This window comes from Procambarus clarkii, chromosome 53, assembly GCF_040958095.1.
Source record: "Procambarus clarkii isolate CNS0578487 chromosome 53, FALCON_Pclarkii_2.0, whole genome shotgun sequence".
Lineage (NCBI taxonomy): Eukaryota > Metazoa > Arthropoda > Malacostraca > Decapoda > Cambaridae > Procambarus > Procambarus clarkii.
The window spans coordinates 10,691,645-10,717,866 of NC_091202.1; the positions used below are offsets into that span (position 1 = coordinate 10,691,645).

Here is a 26,222-nt window from a genome sequence, read left to right on the forward strand (position 1 = left end):
AGCATAGCTCTCCTCCTGTAACTACACATCGGTAATTATACCACTCAACTGAGCGGGACTGACAAAAACCACACCAGCTCCAAGAAAAAACCAAATGGGTATCTGCCAGCCAGGACAATGCCAGAATCTCATAACACATCCAAAAAAGGAGAACCAACCCCAAAAGATGCTGGTATCATGACTGAGGACAAATCTGGGTTGCACAGGAAATACACACACACACACACACAGCTTCCTAAGCCTCCACCTAGGAAGGGAAGAAGCCAGAAACCTCCAAAAGGATGAATTCGAGGAACCAAAAGGGCATCCAAAAACAAAACCTGGGGAAACTGCACTCATATCAACTCATACAGGGAAAAGGGCAAACGAATTCCCTGTTCCATGTACAGCAGACCTTCCACAGAAGGAACACACATCCACAAAGGATCAAACAAGACCCAAGGGACCCACAGCCGACTACCTCTAGTCCTATTGGGAACCACAGCTTAAAGGCCCTCAGCTCTGCCCCAGCTGAGGGCACTTGGGCAAGCGGAGGCTAAGGAAAAAGGCTTCAAAGGTTGAGGCTGGCTGAAAAGAAAGATCCAGAAGCCTCAGTGGGATCATCAGGCTCAACGCCTCTGCGCCCAAGTTGGAAGGGGTGTATTCCGGAGCTAGCCAAGTCACATCCCAACCCGACCCTGAAACCTCAAATGCATCGGGTTGGAATCAAAAGAAGAGGAGGGAGTGTGCACCATGCTTAAAGAGGAAAGAAGAGGAGATGCAGATGGAACCACAGTTGAATTAAACATCACCTCCAATTCTGAAACCCTAAACACCAACTGGTGCAGCTCTGGGGCATCCAACCAGGCACAGAACCCCAGATCCCCATAAAACAGAAAACCCCAAGTGTAAAGCGGTTGCTGCTTGAAAACTGTGATCATCATCACAAGGGCTTGTTAGGTGAGCAACAATGAAGAGAACAAGTTCCACATGACTGAGGGTTACAGGTATCACCAACTCAGCGGGCAGCATGGCAGATACAGAAATATATGAGACTTTGCCATGTGGTACAGACAATGCACAACCCTAAAACTCACTCGAGGCAGGTGCAATTTCAGCAGGGATATCCAGTGGACCACTGAACCCACAAGAATTTTCAAGGATCTGCAGGGAATGGCCCTGCAGGAATCCCAGACACCAATTGCTATGCTGGAACCCCGACAATGAAAATAAGTCCTATCAAAAGCAAGAAGGGAAGTCTCGTTTTGGAATGAAAGAGGAAGGGAAGAGTCAGAGACCATGAAATGGATACAAGTAAACCAACCCAGCTCACCAGAGGCTGAGAAAGCCGACCTAAGCATGCCATGGTTAGCTCATTCTAGTATTACAGTTGAAGCAAAACAAGGGAGCCAGAATGAAAAGAGAGGGCACCTCACACTGTCTACCATCAGCAAAACTGAGGGTGGAGCAGCCAGCTGACCATGTCTGCCTCCCTCCTCCCCACAAGCAAGGGAGGAAAAGATGGGATTAATGAACTTGTGCTAGTTTCAGAACTTATTAACCACTTGTTTACAATGTTGGGGAGCTCTTATGGTGAGTTTAAGACTTTGATATTTCCTTATGGCCAGTACTGGTCTGTTTTGTCTGGCTGACTTTCTGGGTGCTTCCCTGGTGGTGGCAGACATGATTCAAATTCACTGACAATTTGATCTTAGTGCCACTGGTCTCTGCATGTCTTTAGATGGGACCAGGTTCTGGCTTGTGGTTCCTGGTAGGCCTAAAAGAACTCAGCGACTCATGGCACCTAGTAGTTTGGCACTATATCAGCATTGCAGCTAATGGAAGCTATAAGGGGCTCCACCCTCCCACCAGAAAACGTGAGTGCACTCTTCTACTAACAGTGGCAGACGAATTAAATAATTTAAATGAGAGGGTAGCATTTGCCAAATCTATAAAAAACCAGCGTTGAATGTAATGAAACGCCATTTTCTGGGTGAGCCCCGGAGGCTCCCTGGAGCTTATCGGGCTAATGTATGTTATGTTAGACCGGGACATTAGCTAAGGAGTTCAGACCTACCAGGGACCAGCGCCAGAACCTGGCCCCTTCAGAGAGGTTTCAGGGTGCAATGGCCCTGGAAAACCCCATATGGTTGGGGGTTTTCCTTATCTGCCATCGACCGGGGTTAGGCACCCAGAAAGGTAGGCGTAACAAAACAAACCCCACATGGTAAGAAACTACAACAAAAACCGAACAGAGAGGTAGAAAACTCCCTACAATCCCAAGGAAACTAGCAAACAAGCAAACATCACACTTTACTGCCGCGCCGATCGTCCGCGCAGCCCTCCCCACCCCGGACCTACCACGCCGGCTGCCAAGCTCCAGTTCGGAAGCTAAGCTTCAACCAACGCGAAAAAACCGCCGACCGGTGGGAGGGAGGGTTTCCACGGAGCCTCCGGGGCTCACCCAGAAAATGGCGTTTCATTACATTCAACGCTGGTTTTCTGTGGGAAGCCCCTACGGCTCCTTGGAGCTTCATACCCAAAGAGAAGGAAAAGAAAGGGCTAACCCGGGAGGCGGCCGCCACAAACTCTGCAACGCAAAGCCAAGACAACAAGAACGCCCAAGAACAGACGCACATTGACTTTTGTTAGGCCAAAGCTAGAATATGCAGCTGTTGTGTGGTGCCCATATCTTAAGAAGCACATCAACAAACTGGAAAAGGTGCAAAGACATGCTACTAAGTGGCTCCCAGAACTGAAGGGCAAGAGCTACGAGGAGAGGTTAGAAGCATTAAATATGCCAAAACTAGAAGACAGAAGAAAAAGAGGTGATATGATCACTACGTACAAAATAGTAACAGGAATTGATAAAATTGACAGGGAAGACTTCCTGAGACCTGGAACTTCAAGAACAAGAGGTCATAGATTTAAACTAGCTAAACACAGATGCCGAAGAAATATAAGAAAATTCACCTTCGCAAATAGAGTGGTAGACGGTTGGAACAAGTTAAGTGAGAAGGTGGTGGAGGCCAAGACCGTCAGTAGTTTCAAAGCGTTATATGACAAAGAGTGCTGGGAAGACGGGACACCACGAGCGTAGCTCTCATCCTGTAACTACACTTAGGTAATTACACTTAGGTAATTACATATGGATGGGCGGCCAAAAACCTGTGCGACCCACAAATCCCTGCGCCCGAAATGAGCCCGAGACGTCACCAACACAGCAGCAAATGCTGCAAACGTCTGAACAGCACGGGCGCAAAGACAGGCCGCAGGAAGAAGGAAAACACTGAGGACGACCTGGGAGACCCGAGCCCTGAAAACAGGGAACGAAGGAACCGGATCAACCACAGCGCATCCCCAGGCACGGTACGCCAGCAACAGCAAAAAGCACAACCGGACAACACAGGACGCACCCCCCGGCCAAACCAAACAAGCACCAATACCCCAAGCAACCCGTTCTCACACAAGACAGCACATATATGACTTAATGCTTAAAGTCAATATGTTGCATATGAATTAGTAAATATGTGATATATTCCCAGTTACTTTTTTTCCAAGGCCCAAACTCTTCCTCACGTACCAATTTACGTCTCACAGTACCCGTCCGTCAATCTAGATAGCAGAATAGTCGTGATTGGTTCAATTATAAGGAAAATTGTACTTTTCAGGTCCCACATGGGTTGTGAAATTTACCTGCTATTGTCCATGCTCTTAGAATATTACAGATCAGCTACTTCCTAATGAAGGCTCGTAGTTTTGTTTTGAGAAATATTAGTTGTTCTTAGTAAATTATAATAAGCACTAAAAATGATTACATAGAGTAACAGTCCTTCACCAATCAATATTATATACCATAGTTTGTGCTTTACAAATCTTTAAAGGATGTTTTGTAGGAACGCTAACAGAAAACGATGGTACATTGGAATGTCTATGGGGTAAACTACTGTAAACAGGATGGTATTGTGTCTACTCTACCAACTACAGGATCGGTATATTGTCCACTACCACCTGTTACGTGGGTAAGGGGTGCAATACCACCCACAGGATGGGTATGAGGGTCACATCCACCCAGAGGATGAGTATGGGGATCACATCCACCCACAGGAAGGGTATGGGGTCCAATACCACCCACAGGATGAGTATGGCGTCCACTACAACCCACAGGATGGGTATGGGGCTCCAACCACCCATAGAATGGGTATAGGGTTCCAACCACCCATAGAATGGGTATGGGGTCCAATAACACCCACTGGATGTGTATGGCGTCCATTGCCGCGCGTCGAGCTCGAAAACCGCAGCATTCATCTCAGAACCATGCCTATTTCACGCAGATTCCTTAATAAACGTAATAGTTTTGTATGTCACAAGAAAGATAGAAATATAAGCTTTATTCTAAATACCTTACCATAGGCATATTTAAATTTAAAGCAAAGATACGTGTACTTTTATAATAGCCGAGCTTTAACCCCGGACAGATTGATCGACCGAGCAACTCTCTCTCAGAACAATGTTTATTTCACGTGAATTCGTTAGTAAACATATATGTTTTATATGTCTCAAGAAAGGCAGACATATAAGCTTCACTTTAAACACTTTACTATAGACATATTTAAAGTTCTAATGAAGATTCATGTATTTTAAAAATTACGGAGCTCCCACCCCGTACAGACTGAACGACAGAGCAACTCTCTCTCAGATCAATGTTTATTTCACGTAAATTCGTTAATAAACACAAATGTTTTATATGTCTTAAGCAAGATAGAAATAAGAGCTTCATTTTAAATACATTACAATAGACATATTTATAGCTCAAGTGAAGATACATATGTTTTTATAGTAGCGCTCAGTAGCTTGTCGGGCATGGAGTGCAGACGCCTACGCACTTGCCGATATATTGTATAATTAACAAAGATTCGCTAATAAAGCCTAAAATCTTATATGCCTCCAGAAAGACCGAGATATAAACATTATTATAATTGCACCAAATGAAATATATCATGTTCGAGAACAAAGATATATCAATTTTAATTTAAGTTTCGACTCTCTCTCGGGTGAGACAGATGGGGCGACTCTCGCCCCATCTATTGGAGATTCTGTGCACTAAAGACCCAAAGCTACTCAAACCCTCCTAGCATTATTTAAGTAATGAAGTAATATGGTATATTTACTCACTATAATGTGGGTGCTTAATGCAGAACATGAGAAAACATATATTTACTCCAAACTAATATAATTTCATTATGAAATAAGTAGCATCAAAGGAAGTCGATGGTCCAAGCGGCAATGTTGTGGAGCGACTTATCCAAGATATATCGTTGTTTGGTAAGTGTTTGTTGGCATATCCAGTTGTCGGACTTCTCTGCACAAATTATCACAAATTTAAATTATAATGTTAACAAGTAGAATACGTATTTTTAATAAAATCTAACATAACTAGCCAGAAAACATTTAACATTTATTAAAAAATATATGTTTGGAAGTTAAATCGACTTCGTTAAATCTCCCATGTCTCTTCGCTCATCTCACCGAACTCTACAGGCTCTGTGATATATTGTTTAATTAATTGAGATTCACAAATAAAGCTAATAATTGTATATGTTATCAAAAAGGCAGAGCTTAGTTTAGTTCATTTATTATGCACCCCATACCCATCCTATGGACGATAGTGGAGTGTTACAGAGGCACATAATGGGCTCAGGGACTGAGCCCCACAATTCTTATAGCCAAGCAAGTTATAATCTTGATAGGCTAGTTACAAAAGTCAATACACATTGTCACATCAACAATGGGCTCGAGACCGACCACAAGTACAGTTTATAATTTAAGCAACTGATTTATATGGAGGGCTAGTGTCACAATTGATATGTTTATCCTACACATAACCCCCTCTCCCCCATCCAATAGGCAGCGTTGGATAGGTTACAATCAAGTCTTTTTTTTTTGCGTTTTATTCAGAGATTAGGTCTTATTAGGTGAGGAAAGATATTCATATTTTAAAGAAGGCTTCTTGGCTGATGCTCTCCATTGATGGAAAATATACAACCTTTTGAAAATCAATATTAGTTTGATCTAGATATTGTAATTAACGAAAGTATTTATGTCATCAGAAAGGTAGAAATATAGGCTACATTTAAAATCCTTTGTCATAAATATAACTGAAGTGAAAACGAAGATATATGCGTTTTGATAGTTACTTGATGGCTAGCTCTGAGAGTGTGAAGCCCTGCACACCAGCCAATAAATTGTATAATTAGTTTCCATATATTTTAATTAATCTTAAAAATCTATATGTCAGAAGAAAGGAAGATGTAGTCGTTAATGTGACAACATTTAAAAATATATATCTCTTAAGTTAAATAAATAATACCACCTTATCGCCGGTGTCTGGACACATGAAAACTACCTAGGTATCAGTATCCAGCCAGGCGGGGATCACAGGCTGCACAATACTGATAAATTATATAATGCACTACTTGTGGTCGATCTCGAACCCATTTATGATGTGACGACTTACAGTGAATTTTGTAACTAGCTCATTAAGATTGTATCTTGCTTAGCTAAATGAATTGTGGGGTTCGGTCCATTCATTTTCTTTCTTTATTATGCACCCCATAATACCCATCCTGTGGGCGGTGGTGTAAAGGATTACAGAGGCACATAATCGGTTCAGGAACTGAACCCTCTAGTTCGTTTAGCTAAGCAAATAACAATCTTTTGACGCTAGTTACAAAATTATTAGTGTACACATACTTATGCATACATGTACATATACATACGTATACATATATAAATACACATACATATTTAATCACCCACACAAATACACACATCAGTAATCTTTTGTGTCACAAGTGATTCAACAAGAGGCTCACAACAGTCACTATACAAGGCACTTTACATCTCTGAGGAGTCGCACAGTTACTAGTCTTGCTCCACACCCACCCAACTGGGCGCCAGCTTTACAGTCATGTGCTCCACACCCACCCAACTGGGCGGCAGCTTTACAGTTACCTGGTGTTATTCTTCACCTATATCTTTTTCTGGTTAATCCCTATTTACATTATGCAGTTCAGGTTTCGTTGCCATACTATAGTTTTTAGTTTAGTTAATTTATCACATAATGGGTTCAGGGACTGAACACACAATTTATTTATCTAAGCAAGTTACAATCTTGAGGAGCTAGGCACAAAATTCATAACACATCGTCACATCAACAACATGTGTTCGAGATCGACAACAAGTACAGTTTCTAAATTAAGCAAATGCCATATGTGGAGAGCTAGTGTCACAATTGATATGTTTGTCCTGCACATTTCCACAGTAGTTTGCTTGGGTTCTTTTAATTATCTTAGATATCATTGAAGAGAACCTCCTAGGTACTATACTGTATATATACTGGTAAGAAGTATAATAATCCTGAAAAATCGTGTAAATTATGTTGTGCGAGTGCTTCCAGTTAAGTAACATAGTTCATTTGTGTGCGCGTGCTTGAAGAGGAAATGTTATCCCCCCACCCCCCCCCCCCTTTGTAAATATTTGAGAGTTTCAGACCATACGGCCGCGGCTTACCCTCGCCGCCGTCGAGGGTAAGAACACCGGATGTATACCCAGTATTACAAGTAAACATTAGCAATAACAATTATGGAAAGTTCTTTCACCTATACATAGACAAGAGACTGAACTTCAGCACCCACATACAACGCACAAGGGATGCTCTGAGAGAGAGAGAGAGGGAGAGTAAAAACATCCACCGAGGTCTGATTAAGTCCTTTTGGGGACCTTAATCATTAGGACGTTCAATGATGAACGCAAAGTGAAGCGTATTCAGATGGTATATTGACAACATTCAGCATATCTCATAATGACCTAGTAGTACTTGGTGCACAAATACCTTTTCCAAAGGAATCGCAAAACATAATTAAACACAACTGTACCGTACAGTGTTATATATTTATTTCAGTTTGAACAATTTTTAACATTAAAGGATAAATCCTTTAATTGGTTGAAATTGGTTTTAATATTCGAAATCTAATTTGTTGATGTTAAATAATATAAGGTTCAAATTTATTAAGATACATACTTTAAAAACTATTTCTATTTGAAATTTAAATAACATAAAAAGAGTACAGAATATAACAAATACCGATTATATAAAAGACCTGACACTTGCAGCACTTAATTATGGTATTGTAACACATTGAAAGTAATAACATTATTTGATTCAGCAAAGCATTTGGTAAGGTTATAATAATAATAATAATAATAATAATAATAATAATAATAATAATAATAGTAATAATAATAATAATAATAATAATAATGTATTAATTAAGTATTTTAAATTATAATTCACAACTTGCTAGCGCACAAGAAACAAATCCACGAATCATCATTACATTCTGTAACACCTACACATGATTCATGGTGCCAAATATTGCAACGGTCACAGCATACCATCAGCTTCAAATCATTTGGCTTTCTGCAAATGCAGTACACTTCCATCGAGCATGACCGGATGACTCGTTTTCTTCTCAGTGTCTGAGCTGCAGGGAATGAGATGAGACACTTTCCTTTAAAGTTCTCTTGAAGATGTTGTCTCATATTCTGCACATCATACGAGGTTCACCGGATCTACACCACTTGCAAGTGATGCAGCAAACGCCACAGCATATACCCCACTCATACTTGAGTCCCTGTGTCTGCTGACATTCATTATATTGCATATCAGCTTATCATCCTGGCAATTAGCAAGAGCATACAAGATAACTTCAGTAGATTTGGATGGTAATTTATGCCTGGTGTCGTATATGTTAATTTGTCCCGTTACTCCAATGTTGGAAACGTTGACCCAGTGACAACCATCAACTTGGATAATTTGAATAAATTCACCAATTGTAACTGGCCAGGAGAGGTCCCGCTACAACGCTGGGTCATGAAGGCCTTCTACGCTTGGCACAGTTTGTTTCATGAGGTCACATGCAGATTTTATATGAAGGTCAGAGAGCTGTACATTTGTTCCAATGTTCATTATCTCGTCATCTGTTAAATAATTTAACATTGTCGAATGTGAAGCACTGTTATCACTCTCCTTATTGTTGCATTGGTGTGAGGAGTGGCAGTGATTGGTGCAGTTTATTTTTTCTTTAAATAGGGACATATATTTGTACTGCAGATACCAGTACAGTTTCACCGTTTCTTTATATATTTTATACTTGGGTTAGCAAGGCGAGACGCTTCTCTTAACGTGATACTGTTGGTATCAAATAGAAATAGTTTTTAAAGTATGTATCTTAATAAATTTGAACCTTATATTATCAACATCAACATATTATATTATTTAACATCAACAAATTAGATTTCGAATGTTAAAACCAATTTCAACCAATTAAAGGATTTATCCTTTTTAAAGGATTTAATTAAAGGATTTGACACAAAAATCAGTATGAAAATTACCTCGGCTGAGGACATTGAAAAACTTCAAGCTGATATTAATAAAGTTTTCGACTGGGCATCAGAAAATAACATGATGTTTAACAGTGATAAATTCCAGGTACTCGGGTACGGTAAAAATGAGGACCTTAAACATAATACAGAGTACAAAACAGGGTGAGGAATGTGGTAATACAGTGATGTACACTTTCCATGCATAAAGCCATATATCTGGGGAGACAACATATTAATAATTTTGTAAAAGAGACGGTTGAGAACCATCCTCTCAAGACACTTAAAGAGACAACTAGTGAGGGAGATTGGGCGAAAAACACTCGGCTGGTGAGGTTTAGGAATGGGAATAATAACACTGTTGGTCCATGACTTAGGAAGCTCCCAGTTACATAGCTCATATTATACAATTGAAGAAAGGTATTCCCTGGAACTAGCAGAAGCATATGCAGTATGCCGTCAGTAACTCCATCCTCCCCGGGTGATGTAGCTTTGCCTTTATGTAGAGCAGAATCTAGTTCGTATTCAGGAAAAGCATGTCACAGTCATCGTCTTGATGAAGCATGAAGTCAAGGAACCTTGCCCTATCAGTATATCTATCATTTAATTCATTCTGTGAGGGTAGAGGAAGACTGTCAAAGCTGGAAGTCGTGGCCCAAGCACCAACAAGCTCATTTGCTCTGTGCAGAGGATTAGGGTACGAGATCTCTGCAGCATTTTTCCCTTTGATCTTGTTGATATCCTTCCATGCCCGACTTAGTGGCGTGTGAGAATTGAGACCACGGACAAAAGTTTCCCAGTCTGTCTGCCTCAGCTCCACCATACGTTCCTTGGCCTCTGCCAGAGCCGCTTGAAAGAACCGAAGCATTTCAGCAGTGCGGGTCCTTCTACAAGCTAGTCCAATTATTCTGGCAGTGCGTTTTAGCGTATGCAATTTAGAATCATTGTAATAAACATAAGTGCTATGACCAGTGTAATTTGGGTTACGTGGCCTGGACGATGAATCAAGTGATTCTATAAACTGTTCGATAGTACCTGTGAGCTCATTGTTAAAATCTTCAACTGATGAAGGCTCAGATGAACTGCACCAATCTGACACATGAGCAACAAGATTGTCTCGTTGATCGATGGACACAGCCAGCCTCTTCCGCTTGAACACTCCACCAGGGAGGATAGAGCTTCCAATGCTTACAGTGGCTAATATGGCCAGATGATCAGACGCCATATCTGGCACTATTGACGAGGCGCACACGGTGTGGGAGACGTGGAAACCGAGACATAGATCAAGAATACCTCCGTAGATATTCGTCGGTTCAAGGTCACCCACAATCTGTGCATCATCGTGACTACCTAATAGTGACAACAGTTGGTTGCCGTTACGATTACTGAACTGCGAATTACCAATATTCCTATGTCTAGCGTTATAATCACCTTTAATGATGGTAGGCACAGTCTGAATACAGATAGGAAGGTCAGCATAATTAAAGTTACAAGGAGTCGATTATTTAGTATAGTTGTTTTTCTCTTAAACTGGATGATAGAGGGGGTCTTTAACGTGATTGGGAATACATACATACATACATACATACGTACATACATACGTACATACATACGTACATACATACATACATACATACATACATGCGTACATACATACATACATACATCCATACATACATACATACATACATACATACATACATACATGCATGCATACATACATCCATACATACATGCATGCGTACATCCATCCATCCATCCATACATACTTACATACATACATACATACATACATACATACATACATACATACATACATACATGCATACATACATACATACATACATACATACATACATACATACATGCATACATGCATGCATACATACATACATACATACATACATACATGCGAATATAAATACATGCGTATATAAATACATACATACATTCATACATACATACATACATACATTACATACATGCATGTGTACATACATACATCCATCCATCTATCCATACATACATACATACATGCATACATACATACATACATACATACATACATACATGCATACATACATACATGCGTACATACATACATCCATCCATCTATCCATTCATACATGCATACATACATACATGCATGCATGCATGCATACATACATACATACATACATACATACATACATACATACATACATACATACATACACGTCCAGTCAGCATATAGCTATTTCGGGACAAAATCCAATACAGTTTATATTGGTGAGACGCCACTGTGATGAGGAGTTTAAATATCACAGGAACTGTAGGTTAATGTGTGACATAAGTGAGGTTAGATGAAGCATCTACAAGCATCAGCTGGAGGCTGGGGGAGTGTTGTGGAGGCTGGTGGTACTATGTCCAGATGTTGGAGGGTGGATTTGACTCTCCCACCCTCCCTCCCTCTCCCCCCCCCCCCCCACATTGACCGCAGTACGTCTAAGGTTACTTTCCACTCTCGCTTACCAAGGGTATAACCCCCGCCCCCCCCCCCCCCAACACACACACATGCATCAGATTCTTAACTTACAATATTTATGATTTACCAATTTATGTTACTACACTGACTCTCAATTTCACAATATTGTATAAACTTTGATGAATCGCTCGTCTATGGGTCATCCAATAATGTTAGCAGACTTCTAGATGTTACCACTGCTAGGTTTAGGCTCAGCTACAAGTACCTCTGGAAGTTTGTAACATCTGATGATCTAGATTTGACTAAATGTAAACTCTGTCAGCAGAACTATTCGCATACTTTGCGTCATTATATAATGGAATGTGAAAAATCGCGGAATTTAAAGATAACAACATCAATAGTGTCCATGAAATGTGTAAGTACTTCATTCATAATGATGTGCTGCCCGAAATCTTAGCGAAGTATCCAAAATTTGCTTACTGTAGGTAATGCATACACATGACTGTAAAGCTGCCGCCCAGTTGGGTGGGTGTGGAGCACATGACTGTAAAGTTGCCGCCCAGTTGGGTGGGTGTGGAGCACATGACTGTAAAACTGCCACCCAGTTGGGTGGGTGTGGAGCACATGACTGTAAAGCTGCCGCCCAGTTGGGTGGGTGTGGAGCACATGACTGTAAAGCAGCCGCCCAGTTGGGTGGGTGTGGAGCACATGACTGTAAAGCTGCCGCCCAGTTGGGTGGGTGTGGAGCACATGACTGTAAAGCTGCCGCCCAGTTGGGTGGGTGTGGAGCACATGACTGTAAAGCTGCCGCCCAGTTGGGTGGGTGTGGAGCACATGACTGTAAAGCTGCCGCCCAGTTGGGTGGGTGTGGAGCACATGACTGTAAAGCTGCCGCCCAGTTGGGTGGGTGTGGAGCACATGACTGTAAAGCTGCCGCCCAGTTGGGTGGGTGTGCAGCACATGACTGTAAAGCTGCCGCCCAGTTGGGTGGGTGTGGAGCACATGACTGTAAAGCTGCCGCCCAGTTGGGTGGGTGTGCAGCAAGACTAGCAACTGTGTGACTCGCCATAAATGTAAAGTGCCTTGTATAGTGACTGTTGTGAGCCTCTTGTTGAATCACTTGTGACACAAAAGATTACTGATGTGTGTATTTGTGGTGGTGATTAAATATGTATGTGTATGTATGTATGTATGTATACATATGAATATGTACATGTATGCATAAGTATGTGTACATTAATAATTTTGTAACTAGCGTCAAAAGATTGTTACTTGCTTAGCTAAACGAACTAGAGGGTTCAGTTCCTGAACCGATTATGTGCCTCTGTAATCCTTTACACCACCGCCCACGGGATGGGTATTATGGGGTGCATAATAAAGAAAGAAAATGAATGGACCGAACCCCACAATTCATTTAGCTAAGCAAGTTACAATCTTGATGAGCTAGTTACAAAATTCACTATAAGTCGTCACATCATAAATGGGTTCGAGATGGACCACAAGTAGTGCATTACATAATTTATCAGTATTGTGCAGCCTGTGATCCCCGCCTGGCTGGATACTGATACCTAGGTAATTTTCATGTGTCCGGACACCGGCAATAAGGTGATATTATTTATTTAACTTAAGATATATATATTTTTAAATGTTGTCACATTAACGGCTACATCTTCCTTTCTTCTGACATATAGATTTTTAAGATTAATTAAAATATATGGAAACTAATTATACAATTTATTGGCTGGTGTGCAGGGCTTCACACTCTCAGAGCTAGCCATCAAGTAACTATCAAAACGCATATATCTTCGTTTTCACTTCAGTTATATTTATGACAAAGGATTTTAAATGTAGCCTATATTTCTACCTTTGAGATGACATAAATACTTTCGTTAATTACAATATCTAGATCAAACTAACATTGATTTTCAAAAGGTTGTATATTTTCCATCAATGGAGAGCATCAGCCAAGAAGCCTTCTTTAAAATATGAATATCTTTCCTCACCCAATAAGATCTAATCTCTGAATAAAACGCAAAAAACGACTTGATTGTAACCTATCCACCGCTGCCCATTGGATGGGGGAGAGGGGGTTATGTGTAGGATAAACATATCAATTGTGACATTAGCCCTCCATATATGTCAGTTGCTTAAATTATAAACTGTACTTGTGGTCGGACTCGAGCCCATTGTTGATGTGACAATGTGCATTGACTTTTGTAACTAGCTTATCAAGATTATAACTTGCTTGGCTATATGAATTGTGGGGCTCAGTCCCTGAGCCCATTATGTGCCTCTGTAACACTCCACTATCGCTCATAGGATGGGTATGGGGTGCATAATAAATGAACTAAAATAAGCTCTGCATTTTTGATAACATATACAATTATAAGCTTTATTTGTGAATCTCAATTAATTACACAATATATCAAAGAGCCTGTAGGGTTCGGTGAGATGAGCGAAGAGACATGGGAGATTTTACATAAGTACAGTACATGGTAGTTTAAGTAGCGAACGCATGTCAACGAATAACGAGAATATATAACAAAACTATTGTCCTATGAAGTCGATTTAAGTTCCAAACATATATTTTTTTAATAAATGTTAAATGTTTTCTGGCTAGTTATGTTAGATTTTATTAAAAATACGTATTCTATTTGTTAACATTATAATTTAAATTTGTGATAATTTGTGCAGAGAAGTGCGACAACTGGATATGCCAACAAACACTTTCCAAACAACGATATATCTTGGATAAGTCGCTCCACAACATTGACGCTTGGACCGTCGACTTCCTTTGATGCTACTTATTTACTTATTTCATAATGAAATTATATTAGTTTGGAGTAACTATATGTTTTCTCATGTTCTGCATTCAGCACCCACATTATAGTAAATATACCATATTACTTCATTACTTAAATAATGCTAGGAGGGTTTGAGTTGCTTTGGGTCTTTAGTGGACAGAATCTCCAATAGATGGGGCGAGAGTCGCTCCCTCTCTCGCCCGAGCAAGAGTCGAAACTTAATTTAAAATTGACATATCTTTGTTCTCGAACATGATATATTTCATTTGGTGAAATCATAATAATGTTCATATCTCGGTCTTTCTGGAGGCATATAAGATTTTAGGCTTTATTAGCGTATCTTTGTTAATTATACAATATATCGGCAAGTGCGTAGGCGTCTGCACTCCATGCCCGACAAGCTACTGAGCGCTACTATAAAAACATATGTATCTTCACTTGAGCTATAAATATGTCTATTGTAATGTATTTAAAATGAAGCTCTTATTTCTATCTTGCTTAAGACATATAAAACATTTGTGTTTATTAACGAATTTACGTGAAATAAACATTGATATGAGAGAGAGTTGCTCTGTCATTCAGTCTGTACGGGGTGGGAGCTCCGAAATTTTTAAAATACATGTATCTTCATTAGAACTTTAAATATGTCCATGGTAAAGTGTTTAAAGTGAAGCTTGTATGTCTGCCTTTCTTGAGACATATAAAACATATATGTTTATTAACGAATTCACGTGAAATAAACATTGTTCTGAGAGAGAGTTGCTCGGTCGATCAATCTGTCCGGGGTTAAAGCTCGGCTATTATAAAAGTACACGTATCTTCGCTTTAAATTTAAATATGCCCATGGTAAGGTATTTAGAATGAAGCTTATATTTCTATCTTTCTTGTGACATATAAAACTCTTACGTTTATTAAGGAATCTGTGTGAAATAGGCATGGTTCTGAGATGAATGCTGCTGTTTTCGAGCTCGACGCGCGGCAATGGACGCCATACACATCCAGTGGGTGTTATTGGATCCTATACCCATTTTATTTGTGGTTGGAGCCCCATACCCATTCTATGGGTGGTTGGAGCCCCATACCCATCCTGTGGGTTGTAGTGGACGCCATACTCATCCTGTGGGTGGTATTGGACCCCATACCCTTCCTGTGGGTGGATGTGACCCTCATACCCATCCTGTGGGTGGTATTGCACCCCTTTCCCACCTAACAGGTGGTAGTGGACAATATACCGATCCTAGCTATAGTTGGTATAGTAGACACAATACCGTCCTGTTTGCAGTAGTTTACCCCATAGACATTCCAACGTAACATCGTTTTCTGTTAGCGTTCCTACAAAACATCCTTTAAAGATTTGTAAAGCGCAAACTATGGTATATAATATTGATTGGTGAAGGACTGTTATTCTATGTAATATTTTTTAGTGCTTATTATAATTTATTAAGAACAACTAATATTTCTCAAAACAAATTTTCAAAACACGAGCCTTCAATAGGATGTAGCTGATCTGTAATATTCTAAGATCATGGACAATAGTACGTAAATTTCACAACCCATGTGGGACATGAAAACTACAATTTTCCTTATAATTGAACCAATCACGAATATTCTGCTATCTATGTTGACGGACGGGTACTGTGAGACGTAAATTGGTACGTGAGGAAGAGTTTGGGCCTTGGTAAAAAAAGTAACTGGGAATATATCACATATTTACTAATTCATATTCAACATATTGACTTTAAGCATTAAGTCATATATGTGCTGTCTTGTGTGAGAACGGGTTGCCCCAAGAACCCCTCCGGAAAGCAGCCGTCTCGACCGTAGCCAGGACAGAGAAAGGCTGCACACCAATAAAGCTACCACCAGTACCAAAGAGGAGGAAACTGAAACCGAAGGGGCTACCACAAACTGAGGGGAAGATAAGAAGGCACCCTGAACAAGGACCAGGATGGCTCAGGCGACTCATGAGCAGGCCGGAGGGGAAACAAAACGCGAGAAAACGTAATAAACGTCATACTGTCTCCAAGACGAAGCTCGCAGGTGGGACACCGTCAACAAAGCCACCTGAACACCATAGAGATGGTGATACCTGCGTCAAAATACCAGACGCGAAGAGCCAAGGAGAAGGCCGAACCAGTCACGGACAGGACCGATTCGGCCTGCTGAAAGAGGCGAAGCCTCAGGAAAAACGCCCTGGGTATGGACACCTATCAAGCAGCGTCTGAAAAGAAGGCCGGGCCGGCCACCATGGAACCATAAGGACTGTTCTCGTGGGAATGGGCTGCAACCGAGCCAGAACCCGAAGCAACAGCTGGACCGGGAGAAGAGGTACAGGTACCCCCCACCTCGACCAGGCCTGCCGAAAGCCTCCACCGTGAAGTCCTCGCAAGTGGGAAGGGCGCCACAAAACGGGCGACGCCTAGACCACGCCGACCCGAAGACGCCCATGGCCAGGAGTCCAGAAGCCCAACAGAGCCAACAAAACGAATCGGCGACGACTGGCCAACCCACGAAGAGGAATGAACCGAGACAGCTGTCCACCAGGACGCAGGACACACCCCGGACATGAACCACACGGTTAACCAAACCCCCTGTGGTTCCGGCAAGAATCGGCGACGACTGGCCAACCCACGAAGAGGAATGAACCGAGACAGCTGTCCACCAGGACGCAGGACACACCCCGGACATGAACCACACGGTTAACCAAACCCCCTGTGGTTCCGGCAAGAACCACCAGAGAACAGTCCAAACAGAGCTGAATGGTAGAGTACCTAGTGACCCAAACCCTCCGAAGCGCAAACCAGACAGCCATGAACACCTGAACCGGGCTGTGAGCCCGACGGACAGACAGACTCCATCAACCTCGGCCGACCTGGTGAGCACTGGTCACAAAGCCCCAGCCGAGAGACGACCCGTCCGTGAACACATCGAGCGAAGGCTCGGGGAGGTACCAAGGCACGGAACCCCGAAAACCCCAAAGAGGAAGCTGGTGACGCAGCACCAACACCAGATCCCCGGAGGAACCCAAGGAATGCAAGAGGCGGAAGGGGAGTCTCCGTAGGAACCAACCGACGCCGTAGCCAAACCCGACTCCGCGGGCAGACAAGCACGCCGAAGTGCAAACTCCCGCACAACCGCCCAAGCAACCGCTGAGCAACCCGGGACCCCCTCCTGAACAGCCAAAGGCGGGACCACAGCCGCAGTAACACTTCTGGAGGGAAGACAATGAGGGGCCCAAGAGCCTGAAACAAGGCCCAGGTCCGAACCTGGGACGGAAACAGAAGGAAAAACCTCCAGATCACCAGGAAAACCAAACCCAGCGATCTGGAAAGAACCATCCCCTGGCGAGCAGACAAGCGGACTGACTGGGAGCCCACTCCAGCCAGTCGTCGAGGTAGGCCAGACACCGAATCTCAGACGCAGACAGGGCACTAAGATCCGGTAAAGATGCAAAGAGTATACAAAGCGCCCTTTACAAAATAGGGAAGGCAATAAAAACAGTAAACCTGAAGCCCCACCACCAACGCATTAAATGACAATCATATTAAGACACATTATGACATATGACAATCATTATATGACAATATGACAATTAGAATCAAAGCATTATATGACAGAGTGCTGGGAAGACGGGACACCACGAGAGTAGCTCTCATCCTGTAACCACACTTAGGTAAGTACACATAGGTAATTACCAACCGTGCTAGCCCCAGAAAAACTGGAGAGGAACGTGCCAAGAAGTGACCTGGAGGTCCAGGTCCACCATCCATGCACCCGGCCCTAACAGAATCCGAACAGGAGACAACAGTCCTCCGAGGAGGGCAGAGGATCCAGGGCGCAGACTGAAGTAGTCCAAAAGAACTGCAGACTGGAAAAGCTCATGACTGCAAAGAGCAGACGGAAAAAGCTCATGACTGCAAAGAGCAGACGGGAAGCCCAGAAGGATGGGGCGGATCGACCACGCCCCACGCACCCACGAAGAGGAAATGACGAAGCGCAGGGGAAGAAGCCCACCCCGCCAGCTCTGAACACCCCAAGGGGGAGAAGCCGTCCTCCGACGCCAGCAGAGGCCGGAAGACAAACCAAAGCGCCCACCAACAGCGGGACCAAGCGAGAGGCAACAGAGCAAGCTGCTCCCCCAGCGCCCAGTCAACAGAGAAGGGAACAGAACCCCTTCCGAAAGAAAAAGTACACTACCCAAGTCATGAGGAGAGACTACGGGAATGAAACCACACTTCGCTGGAAGATGAAGTGAGGGGAGACCTGATCACCACATTCAAGATACCCAAGGGAATTGACAGGGTTGATAAGGACAGGCTATGTAACACAAGGGGCACACGCACTAGGGGACACAGGTGGAAACTGAGTACCCAAAAGAGCCACAGATAGAATTAAATTTTTTTTTTTTTTTTTTTTTTTTTAGTGTCAGAATGGGAACGGGAAAGCACTAGGAAGTAATGTGGCGACTCCTCACACAAGTAACGAGGCTGACCCCCATACAATGTCACATGTAGACAGGACAGAGCCCAAGAGGCACAGGAACCGATACACCTGTTGATGGACGGTTGAGAGGCAGGACCAAGGAGCCAGAGCTCAACCCCCACAAGCACAACTAGGTGAGGACATATATTGTAAAAGCACAAGCCGCCGACTAGTGGCAGAGAGCACTACGCCGGCCAGGCAAAAAAGGCACAAAACTGCATCAAAAGGCCCACCTCGACAGCAAAACCACAAAGTCCCAGCACAACCACAACATGTGCCAAGACCCAAAAAGATCAGTCTGCAAGCCAGGAAGACCCCGGAACCCCAAAAGGCAGAACCGGGTCACACAAGGAAACAAAGTCCCCTGAACCCACAAAAGGGGGCCCAAGAGGAAGAAACCGCCAGAACGAAACCAAGGAACCCAAAGAAACCCAGAATCGAACCAGGGGGAGCCCAAACCACCACATTTGCCGGCGGAGAACACCACTAAAAGGCAAAGCACAGACCCCAGCAGAACGCCCTGGGAAAACGGTCCCAACAGAACGAAAACCGAGGGGCAAGGTGTGGGAGCAAGCATACCAGCCAGGGGCACTGAGCCTAAACCCATAGGCTCAGACCCAAAATCAACACCCAAACGTTCCCAGAGGAACAGGCAACGGCAAGAAAACACCAGAAAAACAAAGAAACGACAACAGGAGAACAAAAACCCTGAAATTTTTTTGAAAACTCACCAGAGACGCTCGCTCGCACACCCAGACGCATGTAAACAAACCGCAACGCCGCCCTGGTGGCCACACCGTGAAACCGGCAGACGAAAATGGCCGCCAGCAGGGGCTGTGACTGACGCTAAATAAACAAAAACACGCCAGCAAATGTGGGAAGCTAGCAGACTGGATGGGCGAAAAACGTCGCCCAACAGCAGAAAAACCCCGGAAGGGGCTAAACCGCCCCAGAACTGCTAGCAGGCAACCCCCACAGCCCCAGGAACCAACAACAGAGGCCCCGGGGCAGAGCCGTCCTCCAAGCCCTCCGCCCTTAAAGAAAAGCAAGAGTCCATGGGAAAGGCAACAAGAAAGGGCTGCTGGTAAGACCCAGAAGCCTTGGCAGGAGGCACAGGCTCAAACCTCCGTCCCCAACCCGAACGGGGCAGCCCCCGAAAACCGCCAGAGTCTCTGCCGCAACTAAACCCCGCCCCGACCCCGAAACCCGCAGACGGTCCGGAGCCGGGAACATGGAGAGAAAGGGGCGAGCAGCACCTAACCAAGCGGGGCGGCCACGGGGCATTCGAGTGGGAAACCAACCTAGCATGTTGCAGCAACCTAACCTAGCGTGCAACATGGATGCCGCCTGTACTCTGAACAGTAATAACATCAGGAGAGTACTGGAGAACAAGCAGAGAATCACTCGCAAGACTCCGGGTCAAGGTGTCAGTGACCCAACAGGCAGCACGACGGAGGTAAAAATGGCGACTGTCACCCGGAGACAAGGGAACAGCAACCAACGATCCCGTACAAGACGGGTTGGAACCCGGAAGACACATTCAATGGTCCCCCGAGCCCAGACAGGGGTTTCCAGGGCCCGTAGGGTAACAACTACGGGAAGCCCGGCCAAGGTGTTGCTAACCGGTTAAGAAACCCAAAAATAACAAGGGAGTAGAGGACAACACTGAAAACCCCCGAGACGTGTACAAGCACGGGGGCCTAGCAGAGGGCCGCCAAACACTACCAGTGGAACTATAACCACCTTAGGCAGACCCCCACCAGGCAAGAAAATGAAAAACAAAAGAAAAACCCCGCAAAAGTACACCGTCTCCAGAGGCAACAGAAACCGTCCGCCGCTCAGGTGGCAGGCTGCGCAACACCTTGACGCCCTAACCAGCACAATACCAATCCCTACCCAGGGCCAAACAAGGGCCCCAAGCCCCAGCTGGCCCCAAGGGCGAGGCAAATGCCGAGCAGCAAGAACCTCTACGGGAATGGTTCCCGAACGCCCCAGGGAAGATAACCCTGTTACGCAAGGGCAGTACTCACAGGGCGCTTAGGGAAGTCAGCCACTAAGCACATGCAGCCCCGGCACTGATGAAGTACTCCTGGCCACCGCACAACACAACACACGGCAGTGAACGCCACACAAGGCAAACACCGCCTAGGAAACTGAGGCCAGAGAAGCGTCAATCCCGGTTGACATTAGCGAACGAACTGGAGCTTGGCAGCCGGCGCGGTAGGTCCGGGGCTCCCCCCTCCCCCTCCCGGGGTGGAGAGGGCTGCGCGGACAATCGGCGCGGCAGTAAAGTGTGATGTTTGCTTGTTTGCTAGTTTCCTTGGGATTGTAGGGAGTTTTCTACCTCTCTGTTCGGTTTTTGTTGTAGTTTCTTACCATGTGGGGTTTGTTTTGTTACGCCTACCTTTCTGGGTGCCTAACCCCGGTCGATGGCAGATAAGGAAAACCCCCAACCATATGGGGTTTTCCAGGGCCATTGCTCCCTGAAACCTCTCTGAAGGGGCCAGGTTCTGGCGCTGGTCCCTGGTAGGTCTGAACTCCTTAGCTAATGTCCTGGTCTAACATAACATACATTAGCCCGATAAGCTCCAGGGAGCCGTAGGGGCTCCCCACAGAAAATAAAAATGTCACATGACAATTATAAGGAAGATGGGACACCTTGAGTAAAGCTCTCTTCCTGTAACTATACTTATGAAATAATACTTTGGTCAATGTAAACACACCCATATATACTTTCAGTATCAAGTGTACTGAAATGTAATCGGCTAATTCTTTTTTAATAAAAGTTTAAAAGAGCGACAAAGAAATACATACAGTGAAACAAAGAAAATCTTACCTCACACGTTCTCCACAGCAGGGTGACGACAGAAGGTCCGTGGAATTGCTTGCAGTTTTACCAGAATTGATGACCAACAAATCTAGTCCTTTTTTTAATCCATCTGTAAACTTCTTGCACAATAATCCTCCTGAAAAATAATTATTTTCTGATTTAGAGATCAGCTAGAAAAACTTAAAAATTAAACATGTCTGAATAAATTTTGGTATTACAAGTACAGTACATATTTGATGGTGGCAGTAATTAAATTTTTAAGGCTTTAAACAATCAACCATTTACCTGTAACACCATTTTTGTAATATGGGAGGTAAAATAGCAAGTTGCCTTTGTCCTAAGTGAAGATATTAGGTTATGAAAAATATGTACTGAATATAATGAAATGCCTCTTGCGAAATCACTTTGGCTGGATGGTAGAGTGAGGGTCTCGCTTCATGCAGGTCGGCGTTCAATTCCCAACAATGGTTGGGTACCATTCCTTCCTCCTGTCCCATCCCAAATCTTTATCCTGACCCCTTCCAAGTGCTATACAGTCATAATGGCCTAGAGTGTTCCCCCTAATAATTCCCTTCCCTTTCCCTTTTTCTGGCTGGACCTTGGTAGTTTCCTGAGATAGATCCACACACTATAATCACATCAGCCTCAAGATTCCTGAATAGCCTACCAAATGTTCTTTATGTCAGAGCCCAGATATCAGCCCAAGACACGAGAAAAGACCATGGTTAAAGCTGCCAACTTCTGAACATGATGGGCCCTGTACTGCGCCTACTTCGACAAGCACGGCGAAGTGCTGCAACCTGAACTCAACACCCCCCCGGCCAGACCAACCAAGCATCAACAACCCAAGGACCCCTCTGGAAAGCAGCTGTTCCAGACTTCGCCAGAAAAGAGGGAAACGGCTGCAAGCGAACAAACCTATCAGGAGAACCAAAAGAACCAAAACCCAGGTCGGAGGAGGGCATGAGGCACTCCAACCCGACCGCTAGAGGCCAACGCTCACAAGAAAAGAGCCCGAAAAACCATCCAGAACGGAAGGGGCCACAGCAAACCGAGGAGAAGAGAGCCCGCAATCCAAGAACCAGCACAGCTCCAGCGGTGCAAGAGCAGGCTGGAGGTGAACCATGCCAGCGACGGCTCGCGAAGTGGTGCAGAGGCAACCCCAAAATCAAAGTAACCCAGAACAGCTCCGCCAGCACTGCACGAGATAAGGCGACAGTATATGGCAAGATGACGGCCCAGAACCTCCATAAGAGAAGGACAAGACTATGCCAACAAAACGCAGCAAACCTAAGAAGGGACAGAAAGAAAAAGGATGGCCCGCCAAAAAAAACCATACCGCCGCCACCTGAACACCAACAGATGGTGAGAAACTCGAGGCAGAACCTAACCGGCCCTGTCATGGACTGATCGAGACAAGGAAAAGGCGGAGCCTCGGGAAGATCTCGGGTGCGATCACCAAGCAAGCAGAGCTGGAAACCCAAGCCAGCAAGGAAGGAGATGGAATGTCTGCTGTACAGAAAAATACCCAATGCCAGCGAGCTTGCCAGGAGATCAGACTATGTTCCGATGCGAGACTCAAGAGAAGGGACACAGCGAGACCCTGAAAATGCCAACTGGCAAGGTAAGCCAGAACACCAGGAACCCAAACCTGGCAAGCTGGGAAAGAACCAAACACAAGGGTGGTGCAAAAGCAGGGAACTGAACATGGACAAAGCCCAACCCAGCAGGAGAGCCAAAAGGCACATACAAAACACACAACAATGTGTTGGATAAAATGAGAAAAATGGAAAAACACAAGAAAAAGACCAGAAAAACAGCCCCAGCACCAGCGACTAGGTACAAAAAAGTAGAAGGAAGACAAGGAACGAGGAAGACAGGCAGCAAACGGGAATAAAAGGAACATGACCAACAACACACAGAAGACAAGAGAACTTCTCCTCTGCTACCTGACTTCTTCTCAGAAGTCTTCGTCTTCCAGAAGAAGACTGCTGAGAAACAGACGAGTTAGAAAGGACATGATCACCACATACAAGAATCTCAGAGGAAATGAGAGGGTTATCTTCAGGTTATCTTGAGATGATTTCGGGGCTTTAGTGTCCCCGCGGCCCGGTCCTCGACCAGGCCTCCACCCCCAGGAAGCAGCCCGTGACAGCTGACTAACTCCCAGGTACCTATTTACTGCTAGGTAACAGGGGCATTCAGGGTGAAAGAAACTTTGCCCATTTGTTTCTGCCTCATGCAGGAATCGAACCCGTGCCACAGAATTACGAGTCCTGCGCGCTATCCACCAGGCGACGAGGCCACCCTAGAGTGGGTAGAGAAAGGTAGACCATTTAACACAAGGGGCACACGCACTAGGAGAGACAGGTGTAAATTGAGTACCCAAACGAGCCATAGAAACGTTAGAAAGAATTATGTCAGCGCCAGAGGAATAGACAAATGGAATGTATTAGGAAGTGATGCGGTGGAGGATGACCCCATACATAGCTTCAAGTGTAGATATGATAAGAGCCCAGTAGGCTCAGGAGCCTGTACATTAGTCGACTGACAGTCGAGAGGCGGGACCAAAGAGCCAGAGCTCAACCCCGCCAGCACAACTAGGAAAAAAACAAAGGTACGTAAGCACAGTGGCCATGTAGATGTCAGGTGATTGACAGTGGAGAGGCTGGATGAAAGAGCCAAAGCTCAACCTCCCCCCCCCCCCCCAAGCACAATTAGGTGAGGACAACTAGGTGAGTACAGAGAACATAATGTAAATGGAAAGGCTAAGCCAGGCACTGCAAGACAGGCAAGGAATGAGTGCCCAAGAGAAGACCACAAAAAACCAGCATTGAATGTAATGAAACACCATTTTCTGGGTGAGTCCCGGAGGCTCCCTGGAGCTATCCATGGCTGATATGGATACCCTAACTATTTTGCATCAGTCGATGTGGGTGGAGTTCTAGGCCTACCAGGGACCACGAGCCAGAACCAGGCCCCCTCAGAGAGGCACGGGGAGCAATGGCCCATAGAAATGTACATGTGATTTGGAGCATTCTATATCTGCCATCGACCGGGACAGGCACCCAGAAAGGTAAGCGCCACAAAACAAACCCCTATTCTGGTTAAACAACAAAAATCGACAATTGAGTGGACAGAACTCCCCCAAGAAAACGAACTAACAAGCATGACGTAACACGAGCCGCGCTGCATGTCTGTGCAGCTCCCCCCTCCCCGGGAGGGGAAGGGGGAGCCCCAGACCCCGGCGCCGGCGATCCCCGCCCCAGTTCTGAGGCTGGATATCAAAACCGCGAAAAAACCCGCCGACTGGAGGGCGGGAGGGTGCCGGGGAGCCTCTGGGACTCGCCCAGAAAATGGCGTTTCATTACATTCAACGCTGGTTTTCTGGGGGGAGCCCCTATGGCTCTCCGGAGCTACTTCACCAAAGACTACCTAAAAAACAAGGGGACATACCCGGGAGGCAGTTGGAGAATCACTCCACAACACGAAGTCGAGACAACAACCCAAGGTATAGCATTCGCCAGAAAAAAGGGGAGAACGGCCGCAAACGAAGAAAACCTATGATCACGACAATAGGAGCCAAAAACCACTGCGCCTGAGAAGAGCAAGAAACTCTGCCACACGGCCCCCAGAGGCGAATGCCAACACAAAAAGAAAACCGAGGCAAAGCAAACCTGACCCCAAGGAGCCACAACCACCAAGGAGAAGAAAAACAGGAGAGCACCCTGTCCAAAGACCAGGACGACATAGACAGTGCATAAGCAGGCCGGAGGTGTAACAATGCACGATACAACCTGCGAAACGGCGCAGAAGGAATATCGATACCGAAAGCTAGCAGCAGAAACCAAGGTGCCAGACCCTGGAACGGCCCCAAGCGCCTCTACAACCTCCGCAAGCCAATCCTATGACAGCCCCAGGAGGGAAAAGAAAACGCAGGACCAAAACGAAAATGCCACAAGTGTGCAAGACCACCTCCACAAGTGCAGCTGACAGGGAAGGAACTCGCATAAGGAGCCGCCCCGCACCAATATCCCGCAGAAGGGCAGGAGCGAAAAGACTCATTAGGAGGAGCATAATCGCTCCCAGGAAAACTAGGAGCGCCGAGACAGTGTGAAGAGAAGAGATATTCACAAAAGAACAAAAAGGCCAACACCCAGAAGCTGCTGGGAAGAGGACCCACAAGCCCTAGAAAGGACCGGAGGGAAGCTCAACCGAA

The 26,222-nt window shown here is 44.8% G+C and overlaps 1 protein-coding gene across 1 annotated transcript in view; it reads right to left on the reverse strand.

The window, feature by feature from the left end:
• LOC123767096 (kinesin-like protein KIF14) overlaps positions 1–26,222 on the reverse strand; it is a 474,367-nt gene that overhangs the window by 40,113 nt on the left and 408,032 nt on the right. Inside the window, 1 exon segment of the mRNA XM_045756600.2 lies at positions 22,010–22,139. Coding sequence (XP_045612556.2) covers positions 22,010–22,139 — 130 coding nt within the window.